General features: G+C 47.6%; 1 protein-coding gene across 1 annotated transcript in view; it reads left to right on the top strand.

Moving 5' to 3' along the window:
• Nucleotides 1-256: 256 nt before the first annotated feature.
• stk25b (serine/threonine kinase 25b) overlaps nt 257-12866 on the top strand; it is a 99122-nt gene continuing 86512 nt past the window's right edge. Inside the window, exon 1 of the mRNA XM_072474896.1 lies at nt 257-469. Within this exon, the coding sequence (XP_072330997.1) occupies nt 434-469 (36 nt within the window). The 5' untranslated portion in view covers nt 257-433. The remainder of the gene's footprint in view (nt 470-12866) is intronic.

Genomic DNA, 12866 nt, shown 5'->3' with positions numbered 1-12866 from the left:
GGGGGCGGGGCCCGGGTCCCACAGGGTGATTGACAGTAGGACGTATCAGAGACTGTGCGGGGTGACGCCCGCATGCTCAGGCCGGAAGCTGGCGCGCGTGACGCGAGGGAGGCCGGGAGGTGTAGTCTTCCCCGCCGGGAGTCAGCCGGCTGCGCGGGGCGGCCGGGGCGGGCTGCAGGACTCCAGGTACCGGCATGCATCACGACATTAGGGGGAGGGGAAGGAGGAGGAGAGGCGGAGAGGAGGAGGCCGGCGCGCCTGCGCGGTAAGTGGGCAGCAGGCGAGCTGGAGACCCAAACAGTGAGGGGCTGATCGGCGTTTGCGGAGGCTCCAGACGGCCTTTGGCGGCGGTGATGTCCCCCTGGGCCCGCTCATAGAGGCTGTGCTGTGACCTACAACCTCAGAGACCATCAGCACTGCCTGACTGCCCCCCATGGAAATGGCTCACATTCGAGACTTCAGTATACAGGTAGGAGCAGGGGCTGCTGCTGTTGGCATTTTATTGGACGTGGCTGGCTTTGGGTTTTTTTTATTCCCATCTATCTCCCTCTTTCCCACCCTCTTCAAAAAAAACACAGGTGTCTTCCCTCCCTCCCCCCCCCCCCCCCCCCCCCTTTTCAGTCCTGTTGATGAGATGGCCATCGTCATGAGGTCGCTGCCACATGTTCACGCTCTGGGTGGCAGGTGCTTGCGTCGCCACCCTCTGATTGGCGTGCGAGTTGGTATTGACCATTTGATCGAGCGCAGCATCAACGAGCCTTCTTAAAAATTGAAACCGGTGGGAATTTGTGTCGAAAACGAACGTCTACGCTGGTCGGAATCGCACCTGGCAGGGGAAGATGGCTGCGGTTGTCGGAGGTCAATCATCTCAGGCCATTGCTAGTGTCCTTGGCCCAGCCGTCTTCAACTGTTTCGTCAATGACCTTAACTTCATCATAGGGCTAGAAGTGGGGATATTTGACGATTGCAAAGGGTTCAGTACTTTCCGCATCTCCTCAGATTCTGAAACAGTCTGTGTCCATGTGCAGTAAGACCAGGCCAACATTCAGGCTTGGGCTGGTGAGTGGCATTTGTGCTGCACACGTGACTGGCAATGACAATCTCCAATGAGAGAGAGCCTAAACCACCTTCTCTTGCCACTTTTGAATCCCACCATCAATGTTCTGGGGATTACCATCGGCCGACAAATGGATTGGACCAGCTATATAAATATTGTGGCAACAAAAGCAGGTCAGAAACTGGCAATTCTGAGGTGAATCACTCACCTACCAAAATCCTGTCCACCATCTACACGATACAAGTCAGTAGCTTGATGAAATACTCCCAACTTGCCTGACTAGTGCGACTCCAACAAAACTCCAGAAGCTCGGTGCCATCCAGGACATGGCAGCCTGCTAGATTGGCGCCAGCCATCATCTTAAACATTCACTTCCTCCAACACTAGCTCAGTGTGGCAGCGGTGTGGACCATCCACAAGACGCAGTGCAGCAACTTGCTTCATTGACAGCACCTTCCAAACTCATGCCCTCTTGTCACTTAAAAGGGCAAAGGTAGCAGGCGCATAGGAATGCCACCACCTGCAAGATCCCTTCCAAACCACACTCCATCCTGACTTGGAACTATATTGTCATTCCTTCACTGTTGCTCGGTCAAAATGCTGGATCTCCCTTCCTAACAGCATCTACACCACATGGACGGCAGGGTTCAAGAAGACAGCTCACCACCACCTTCTCAATGGCAAGGATTGCTGATGTTGCCAGTTGCCACTTCCCATTAATTAATAAAAATAAAGTGCCCTTTCTCGTACCCACACAAAAAAATGAACCCCCCCCCCCCCCATTTCTTGTTACTTAGTGGAAGTTTGCAATAGGATATTGGCATGGGTTGATGTTAGAAAGGCAGGTCACTTTTAAGAGTAAACTCCAAGGTCATGCTTCGGAGTGAATTGAGAGCCGGTGATGCTCATTGAAGCCTGTTATAAGAGCCGGGTTTTCCCCCGGTTGAGGATGCTTCTGGACAAAAAAGATCCAGGAATGAAGAGTGGAAACCGGTGTTCATTATGAACTCTTGTATCACAATAAAGCTAGTTGTGGATCATCAGAATATGTCTTCTGCCTAATTCGGTAAATGGATATTCACCTGTTTAATAGAAAATAGTATTGATTGAAATGGCCAATATTTGCTAACTGACGTGTTCGCACTAATCCTGTGGTAAGAACTGAGGTGTTTTTAATTAGCACTGCATAAAGCTGACTCAATTTAAAAGGTAATAAATTTGTTCCAGCGCTTTAAAACCAAGGGATCTGTGGATATTTTCTTTTGGGCAAATGTAAATGTATCAGCAGTTTGTAACAAAATGTTTCTTGTGCACGAGTGTGAATATTGAATCATCTTGCTATAGTTATGGTGGAGGCTTCTTTGACATTGTCTGTGCTGACTGTGATCAGCTCTGCTTTTCTGCTGCTATCTACATTTTTTTCATCATTAAGTCAGGAGCCAAGGCACATGGTTCAAGTCAGCTTATTGCAGGCAGTCAAGGGTAAGGTTGAGAAGGCAGGGCCTTCATGAATCATCTTGGGCGATACAGGAATTGAACCCATGCTGTTGGCGCTGCCCTGCATCACATATCAGCCAACTGAGATAACTGTGTACGGCATATGTAATCAGACTGCCTTGTAACATATGCTTGAAGTGGCTTTTCCGGGCATTTAAAAGAAGGTAAGCGCAGCAGGGATGCTTCAGAGATATTCTGGATGGCACCATTGAGAGTTGACGTGGTCACATCATCCTTTTCAACTATGTACCAGAGGGACTTGAAGAGGTAACATGACCAACTGGAAAATGAGAAAAATGAGTACATGTGGACCTGCATGCCTTTCATGCTTTGGATTTGCAGATCCTCTCCCAAGTCCATGCGTGCTGCCAGTGCCGCATCTAGCATAGCTGAATACTCCAGCCCGCAATGATGGCGATGAGACAGATGTCAGCACTGTAGTGGAACACACCCAAGGTTAAAGAGAGAAGTCAAGAAATAGTGATTAGGTGTTTTGTATTTAAAATCTAATTTTTGCATACCTAAATAAACACCTGGATTTCTTTTTCAGGGTAAGATGCATACAAGAACATTGCTTTTTGAATGTTTCCCTTTTGATCATTCTTTGCTTCCTTTTCAAGCAGAGTTGTCCAATAAATATCAATGCAGGTGTGGTTCCGGCAATGCTGTTTAAGTCACATTTAATAGTGTTCCTGTATTAGAAAATGCCTTATCTACCATATAGGTCGATGTGATTGTGCCTATTTCTTTAGCAAACACCTGCCATCATTGAATGCCAAACTTTGCAGTTTCATTCTTTCTCGGGAGCTTGGAATCCTGGTATGAATTTCAGACACCCCTGAGTGCAGCTTCTGAGTTTCCATCCAGCAGTTGTAAGCCAACATTTTAACTTGGTCAGAATCAGTGTCTAGACTTTTGTCTTGCCCTTTGTTATTACATACACTATCAGAGCTGCTCTTTATTGGCCGGGTTTAATACCGCTGGCTTGGAATAGTTAACCTGGCCACTGTGACAGTTCTTCTTTCTACACAATGTTGTTGTTTCCATGATGCTGAAGTCTTGACATCTTAGTCCATCCAAAGATGTGCAGGTTCGGTGGATTGACCATGCTAAATTGCCGCTTAGTGTCCAAAGTTTTGGTGGGTTTACGGGGATAGGGCCGGGGAGTGGGCCTAGGTTAGGGTGCTCTTTCAGGGGGGGTCAGTGCAGACTCGATGGGCCGAATGGCCTTCTACACTGGGATTCTATCTCTGACACCATTTTAGGTGATGACCAATTAGCAGTAATCGAGGAATTCGAAGCACGCAACAATCAAAGCAGTTCTTGCATATTCTGCCTTTAGCCGTGACATTTTACCAACAAACTCTGAAAAAGACTAACCTTCACATGTTTATGAACCATTCAAGTATTAATGTTGAAATCATGTGTCCAGCAACTGTGTTTCTACTCATTTTCTATTTTCTAACCTAAAATGCATTTAAATATATCTTGCTAGTCAATAGGCCATTTATGGCTAGGGGCTAACATGTTGGACAGTGCTGCTTTGAAATCCAAATAGGATTAAAGATGTATTTCTCTTTATTGTTAACTCGTCTAACAGTGCCTTCCATTTTAAATCCCGAAAGACGTGCTTGTTCGGTGAATTGGACATTCTGAATTCTCCCTCAGTGTACCCGAACAGGTGCCGGAATGTGGCGACTCTGGGCTTTTCACAGTAGCTTCATTGCAGTGTTAATGCAAGCCTACTTGTGACATTAATAAAGATTATCATTATTAAATCAGCTTTTAATTGTAGAATTGCTCCCTTTTTAACCAAGTCACTCCTCTGAAAAGTTTGTTTCTAATCTCTCGTAAATTCTTAATTTTCCTTTATAACAATATTTCACTGAACAATGTGAGAATACGTAATATAGTATAGAAAGGTAAAATGCTGGATAAACTCAGGATATCCAGCATTTTCTGTTTCCAGTTTAGATTTCCAACATCCGCAGGCTTTTGACTTTAATATGTGAGAATGACATTATCTTAATTTTTCAGTTCTGTATTTACTTAATGGTAGCTAGCAACTTCCGTCCTCAATCATACGATAATCTTAATATTGCCAACGATGGATCAACAACTGTCACATCATGTCATAATGTCAGGCACCAAGGTTGAAAGGGACTGGAATCTCCCAGTTACCTACTCTTTGACTTATTTTTGAATTTAACCTGTAGGATTATGCCGTGACTAGTTGTAAACTGTGAGTAACATTGTCATCAAGGAGAGCAGTCAGTATCAGCACAATGTCAAGAAGAGCAGTCAGTATCAGCACAAATGTCACAAAATATGTAGTTAGATTAAATTCCTATAAGTAAAAGATTTGAAATGAGAGTTTTGCACTAGTAGATGTTGCCCTGCTACATTTCCATGCCAACCTTTTTTTGTTTAAATTCAGCCATTATCTTCTGGTTCCCTGACCTCGAATTGATCTCCCAGACCTGCTCAGGAGCAGTTGGCCTCCACCTGACCTCAAGAAGCCACAGCATTTTGAACTTGTCTTAAAAGGGAAATATTTATCTGTGCCTAAGCAGATGGAAAAACTTGCACTTCTCTGTGATATTCATGTCCACATACAAAACACACATCCTTTGAGTTACCGTCAGCAGCATGAGGTGATATCTCCCAGTATAGATTATAAGTAATAACAGATGCCGGGGAGGGATTTCCAGGCTGTAATTTTAAGTGGTAACCGGGCTACTGCTGTAAAGGGCCTGAACTTGCCTCCCTTAGTTGTTAAGTCATCCTGAAATGCCTTTCTGCATGTGATGTCCACCCTTTTGGATGAGCAAAATGACGGAGAACAATGAATACTAATCAATCTCCCCTGGCATTGCAGACGGAGTCAAAACTGAGGTGAAGTGAGGTTAGAGGATGGAGGATAAGTGAACCAATGACAAACATATGTCTTCTTATTTTAATGTCTTAATTTCTGTCCCATATTTGTATATAATAACCTTCATTTTTTAAAAATAAATATAATACTTCCATTTATATTTGAGGACAATTTGAGGAACCGGGAGGGTAGCATTGGTTGCAGTTATAGACGTTTCTCTGCAGCACAGGTGAGGAACTGCGGATGCAAAATCAAGGGTCTCCAAACACCACCACAGGCAGAGTGGTTACATTACAGCATGAGAAGTTTACTTCCGTAACTTCCGTAAACTTCCATAATTTGTGAATAGGATGCAGGAATTTTTAATGAGTGAATGCTAACACACAAGATGTGAAAATAAGCAGTGTTTTGAAAACTGTGCATTTGTCAGATTATCCATTTGCGAAATGCAATTCCATCTTGTGGGACAGAGTATGCCGGAAATACTCAGTAGATCAGACGGTATCTGTGGCTAGAGAAACAGTTTCTCCCTCTGCTTATACTGCCTGACCACCTGAATATTGCCAATTCTTTCTTTTTATATTTCAGATTTTCAACGTTGTTTCTTCATTTAATGGAGCTCCATACTTCTCTTTCTATCCTCCTATAGGGAGGGCAGGCAGGGATAGAGAAATATGTTGTTCCTGGATTGATTAGGCCCATCTGCTCTTTACTAGTTCCACACGTTAACCATCAGATCTTGGTATAAAACTGTTGAACGGCCTTGGTGCAACATCAGCTCGAGATACTTTTCTCTCCACTGTGGGACTAGGCAGGGATGTCCTATGTTCCCCCCTGCTGTTTGCACTCGCGATTGAGCCGTTGGCCATCGCATTAAGAAGTTCAGGGGTATGGAAAGGAATAGTGCGGGGGGGGATAGAGCATAGGGTATCCTTATATGCCGATGATTTGCTGTTGTACGTGTCGGAACCGAGTGTGTCGATAGGGGGAATATTGGAGCTGCTTCGAGTGTTTGGGTCTTTCTCGGGGTACAAATTAAATCTAGACAAGAGTGAGTATTTTGTGGTATCTCAGCCGGGGGTGGGGGTGGGGGGGGGTGGGGGGGCTGCCATTCCGTAGGGCAGGGACTCACTTTAGGTACCTAGTATGACATTTCTAGTTTGGTGGGGAGAGTGTGAAAGCTGATCTGGCAAGGTGGGATGGTCTCTCTGTCACTGGCGGGTCGGGTACAGGCGGTTAAAATGAACGTGTTACCGCGATTTCTGTTTATTTTTCAATGCCTGCCAATTTTCCTGCCAAAGGCTTTTTTCAGAGAGATTGAGGGACGGATTACTTTGTTCATATGGGGAGGGAAGATGGCCAGAGTAAGAAAGGTGCTGCTACAGAGGAGAAGGCAGGGGGGTTTGCGTCTTCTGAACCTGATATAGTACTACTGGACAGCGAATGTGGAGAAGGTGCGGAGCTGGGTCAGAGGGGTTGATTCCCAGTAGGTCAGAAGGAGGAGAGTTTGTGCAGGGGGTCGGGATTGAAAGCACCAACAACAGCGCCGCTCCCGATAGCTCCGGGGAAGTACTCCGAGAGTCCGGTAATAATAGTTTCATTGAGAATTTGGAGGCAGTTTCGCCAACACTTCGGGTTGGGGGCAGGGTCAAGGGAAATGCCGATTCGGGGGAACCACCGATTTGAGCCAGGGAGGTGGGATGGAAATTTTTGGAAATGGGAGGAGAAGGGGATTAAGACACTAAAAAATTTGTTTCTTAGTGGTTGGTTTGCAGGGCTGAAGGAGCTGGAAGCGAAGTATGGGCAGGAGCATGGAGAAATGTTTAGATACATGCAGGTTCGAGATTTTGCCAGAAAGGAGATACAAAGCTTCCCGGTGGAGCTGGTTTCCACATTGCTGGAGGAGCTGCTGACGACAGGGGGACTGGAGAAGGGGGTAGTGTCAGCGGTTTATGGAGCTATTTTGGAAGAGGAGAAGGCACCACTGGAAGGGATCAAAGCAAAGTGGGAAGGAGAGTTGGGAGAGAATATGGAGGAGGGGTTCTGGTGTGAGGTGCTCCAGAGAGTGAATGCCTCCACGTCATGCGCGAGGTTGGGGCTGATATAGCTGAAGATGGCATACAGTGCACACCTCACGAGGGCGAGGATGAGCCGATTCTTTGAAGGCGTAGAAAATGTGTGTGATCGTTGCGGGGAGGCCCCCGCTAATCACGTTCATACGTTTTGGGCTTGTCCAAAGCTAGAGGATTACCGGAAGGAGGTTTTTAGGGTAATTTATTTTTTTAAAAAAATATTTTATTGAAAATTTTTGGCCAACCATCACAGTACATTGTGTATCCTTTACATAGTAATATAACAATATAAATAACAATGGCCAGTTTTATAAACAAGAAATAAATAATATATAAACAAAAATAAAACTAAATGGCAACTGCCTTGTCCCAGATAAATATTCTCCAAAAATATGTTTTAACAGTCCAATATACAATTATCTATAACAACAACCTATACATATTATACTTATGTATTAACATCCCTGAGAATCCCTCTGGTTCCTTCCCCCCCCCCCCCGGGTTGCTGCTGCTGTCTTCTTCTTTTCCATTCCCTCTATCTTTCTGTGAGGTATTCGACGAACGGATGCCACCGCTTGGTGAACCCTTGAGCCGATCCCCTTAGGACGAACTTAATCCGTTCCAGCTTTATAAACCCTGCCATGTCATTTATCCAGGTCTCCACACCCGGGGGCTTGGCTTCCTTCCACATCAACAGTATCCTGCGCCGGGCTACTAGGGACGCAAAGGCCAAAACATCAGCCTCTCTCGCCTCGTGCTCTCCCGGCTCTTCTGCAACCCCAAATATAGCCAACCCCCAGCTTGGTTCGACCTGGACCCCCACTACCTTCGAAAGCACCTTTGTCACCCCCACCCAAAACCCCTGTAGTGCCGGACATGACCAGAACATGTGGGTGTGATTCGCTGGGCTTTTCGAGCATCTCGCACACCTATCCTCTACTCCAAAAAATTTACTGAGCCGTGTTCCAGTCATATGCGCCCTGTGTAACACCTTAAATTGTATCAGGCTTAGCCTGGCACACGAGGACGATGAGTTTACCCTACTTAGGGCATCAGCCCACAGCCCCTCCTCAATCTCCTCCCCCAGCTCTTCTTCCCATTTCCCTTTCAGCTCATCTACCATAATCTCCCCCTCGTCTCTCATCTCCCTATATATGTCTGACACCTTACCGTCCCCCACCCATGTCTTTGAGATCACTCTGTCCTGCACCTCCTGCGTCGGGAGCTGCGGGAATTCCCTCACCTGTTGCCTCGTAAAAGCCCTCAGTTGCATATACCGGAATGCATTCCCTTGGGGCAACCCATATTTTTCGGTCAGCGCTCCCAGACTTGCAAACGTCCCATCTACAAACAGATCTCTCAATTGTGTTACTCCTGCTCTTTGCCATGTTCCAAATCCCCCATCCATTCTCCCCGGAGCAAACCTATGATTATTTCTTATCGGCGACCACAACGAGGCTCCCGTCTTTCCCCTCTGCCGTCTCCATTGCCCCCAAATTTTCAGAGTAGCCACCACCACCGGGCTTGTGGTGTATTTCTTTGGTGAGAACGGCAATGGCGCCGTCACCATGGCTTGTAGGCAAGTCCCCCTACAGGACGCCTTCTCCAATCTCTTCCACGCCGCTCCCTCCTCTTCTCCCATCCACTTACATACCATTGAGATGTTGGCGGCCCAGTAGTACTCACTCAGGCTCGGTAGCGCCAGCCCCCCCCCTATCCCTACTACGCTGCAAAAATCCCTTCCTCACTCTCGGGGTCTTCCCGGCCCACACAAAACTCATGATACTCTTCTCAATCCTTTTGAAAAAAGCCTTTGTGATCACCACCGGGAGGCACTGAAACACAAAGAGGAATCTCGGGAGGACCACCATTTTAACCGCTTGTACCCTCCCTGCCAGTGACAGGGATACCATGTCCCATCTCTTGAAGTCCTCCTCCATCTGTTCCACCAGCCGCGTTAAGTTTTTTTTAATAAATATTTTATTGAAAATTTTTGGTCAACCAACACAGTACATTGTGCATCCTTTACACAATATTATAACAACACAAATAACAATGACCTATTTTATAAACAAAAAATGAATAAATAATAAATAACAAAAATGAAAACTAACCCTAATTGGCAACTGCCTTATCGCAAGTAACACTCTCCAAAGATATAATTTAACAGTCCAATATATAATTATCTGTCGCAACGACATATACATATTATACAGTATGTATTAACAACCCTGAGAGTCCTTCTGGTTCCCCCCCACCCCCCCCCCCCCCCCCCGGATCCTGGGCTGCTGCTGCTGCTGCCTTCTTTTTTGCATTCCATCTATCTTTCTGCGAGGTATTCGACGAACGGTTGCCACCGCCTGGTGAATCCTTGAGCCGACCCCCTTAGAACAAACTTAATCCGCTCTAGCTTTATAAACCCTACCATATCATTTATCCAGGTCTCCACCCCTGGGGGCTTGGCTTCTTTCCACATTAACAATATCCTGCGCCGGGCTACTAGGGACGCAAAGGCCAAAACATCGGCCTCTCTCGCCTCCTGCACTCCCGGCTCTTGTGCAACCCCAAATATAGCCAACCCCCAGCTTGGTTCGACCCGGACCCCCACTACTTTTGAAAGCACCTTTGTCACCCCCATCCAAAACCCCTGTAGTGCCGGGCATGACCAAAACATATGGGTATGATTCGCTGGGCTTCTCGAGCACCTCGCACACCTATCCTCCACCCCAAAAAATTTACTGAGCCGTGCTCCAGTCATATGCGCCCTGTGTAATACCTTAAACTGAATCAGGCTTAACCTGGCACACGGGGACGACGAGTTTACCCTGCTTAGGGCATCTGCCCACAGCCCCTCCTCGATCTCCTCCCCCAGCTCTTCTTCCCATTTCCCTTTTAGTTCATCTACCATATTCTCCCCTTCGTCCCTCATTTCCCTATATATATCTGACACCTTACCATCCCCCACCCATGTCTTTGAGATCACTCTGTCCTGCACCTCTTGTGTCGGGAGCTGCGGGAATTCCCTCACCTGTTGCCTCGCAAAAGCCCTCAGTTGCATATACCTGAATGCATTCCCTTGGGGCAACCCATATTTCTTGGTCAGCGCTCCCAGACTCGCGAACTTCCCATCCACAAACAGATCTTTCAGTTGCGTTATTCCTGCTCTTTGCCACATTCCATATCCCCCATCCATTCCCCCCGGGGCAAACCTATGGTTGTTTCTTATCGGGGACCCCCCCCAAGGCTCCAGTCTTTCCCCTATGCCGTCTCCACTGTCCCCAAATCTTCAGTGTAGCCACCACCACCGGGCTTGTGGTGTAGTTCCTCGGTGAGAACGGCAATGGGGCTGTCACCATAGCCTGCAGGCTAGTCCCCCTACAAGTCGCCCTCTCTAATCTCTTCCACGCCGCTCTCTCCTCCTCTCCCATCCACTTACTCACCATTGAAATATTAGCGGCCCAAGAATACTCACTTAGGCTCGGTAGTGCCAGCCCCCCCCTATCCCTGCTACGCTGTAAGAATCCCTTCCTCACTCTTGGGGTCTTCCCGGCCCACACAAAACCCATGATGCTCTTTTCAATCCTTGTAAAAAAAGCCTTCGTGATCACCACCGGGAGGCACTGAAACACAAAGAGGAATCTCGGGAGGACCACCATCTTAACCGCCTGCACCCTCCCTGCCATTGACAGGGATACCATATCCCATCTCTTGAAATCCTCCTCCATTTGTTCCACCAACCGCGTTAAATTTAACCTATGCAATGTGCCCCAATTCTTGGCTATCTGGATCCCCAGGTAACGAAAGTCCCTTGTTACCTTCCTCAACGGTAGGTCCTTATTTCTCTACTCTGCTCCCCTGGATGCACCACAAACAACTCACTTTTTCCCATGTTCAATTTATACCCTGAAAAATCCCCAAACTCCCCAAGTATCCGCATTATTTCTGGCATCCCCTCCGCCGGGTCTGCCACGTATAGTAGCAAATCGTCCGCATACAAAGATACCCGGTGCTCTTCTCCTCCTCTAAGTACTCCCCTCCACTTCTTGGAACCCCTCAACGCTATCGCCAGGGGCTCAATCGCCAGTGCAAACAATAATGGGGACAGAGGGCATCCCTGCCTTGTCCCTCTATGGAGCCGAAAATATGCAGATCCCCGTCCATTCGTGACCACGCTCCCCATCGGGGCCCTATACAACAGCTGCACCCATCTAACATACCCCTCTCCAAAACCAAATCTCCTCAACACCTCCCACAAATAATCCCACTCCACTCTATCAAATGCTTTCTCGGCATCCATCGCCACCACTATCTCCGCTTCCCCCTCTGGTGGGGGCATCATCATTACCCCTAGCAGCCTCCGTATATTCGTATTCAGCTGTCTCCCCTTCACAAACCCAGTTTGGTCCTCATGGACTACCCCCGGGACACAATCCTCTATCCTCGTTGCCATTACCTTGGCCAGAATCTTAGCGTCTACATTTAAGAGGGAAATAGGTCGATAGGACCCGCATTGCAGCGGGTCTTTTTCCTTCTTTAGGAGAAGCGATATCGTTGCCTCCGACATAGTCGGGGGCAGCTGTCCCCTTTCCTTCGCCTCATTAAAGGTTCTCATCAGTATTGGGGCAAGCAAGTCCACATATTTCCTATAAAATTCGACTGGAAACCCATCCGGTCCCGGAGCCTTCCCCGCCTGCATACTCCTAATTCCTTTCACTACTACCTCTATCTCGATCTGTGCTCCCAGTCCCACCCTCTCCTGCTCCTCCACCTTAGGAAATTCCAGCCGGTCCAGGAAGCACATCATTCTCTCCTTCCCATCCGGGGGCCGCGCTTCGTATAATCTTTTATAGAATACCTTGAACACTCCATTCACTCTCTCCGCTCCCCGCTCTATCTCTCCTTCCTCATCCCTCACTCCCCCTATTTCCCTCGCTGCTCCCCTTTTCCTCAATTGATGGGCCAGCAACCGGCTCGCCTTCTCCCCATACTCATACTGTACACCCTGTGCCTTCCTCCACTGTGCTTCTGCAGTACCCGTTGTCAGCAAGTCAAATTCTACGTGTAACCTTTGCCTTTCCCTGTACAGTCCCTCCTCCGGTGCCTCCGCATATTGCCTGTCCACCCTCAGAAGTTCTTGCAGCAACCGCTCCCGTTCCCTACTCTCCTGTTTTCCTTTATGTGCCCTTATTGATATCAGCTCCCCTCTAACCACTGCCTTCAGCGCCTCCCAGACCACTCCCACCTGGACCTCCCCGTTATCGTCGAGTTCCAAGTATTTTTCAATGCATCCCCTCACCCTTAGACACACCCCTTCATCTGCCATTAGTCCCATGTCCATTCTCCAGGGTGGACGCCGTTCTGTTTC

The sequence above is a fragment of the Scyliorhinus torazame genome, chromosome 14 (genome assembly GCF_047496885.1).
Source record: "Scyliorhinus torazame isolate Kashiwa2021f chromosome 14, sScyTor2.1, whole genome shotgun sequence".
Lineage (NCBI taxonomy): Eukaryota > Metazoa > Chordata > Chondrichthyes > Carcharhiniformes > Scyliorhinidae > Scyliorhinus > Scyliorhinus torazame.
The sequence above is the reverse complement of the archived record's forward strand: the minus strand, read 5'-3'. Positions and strand labels throughout refer to the sequence as shown.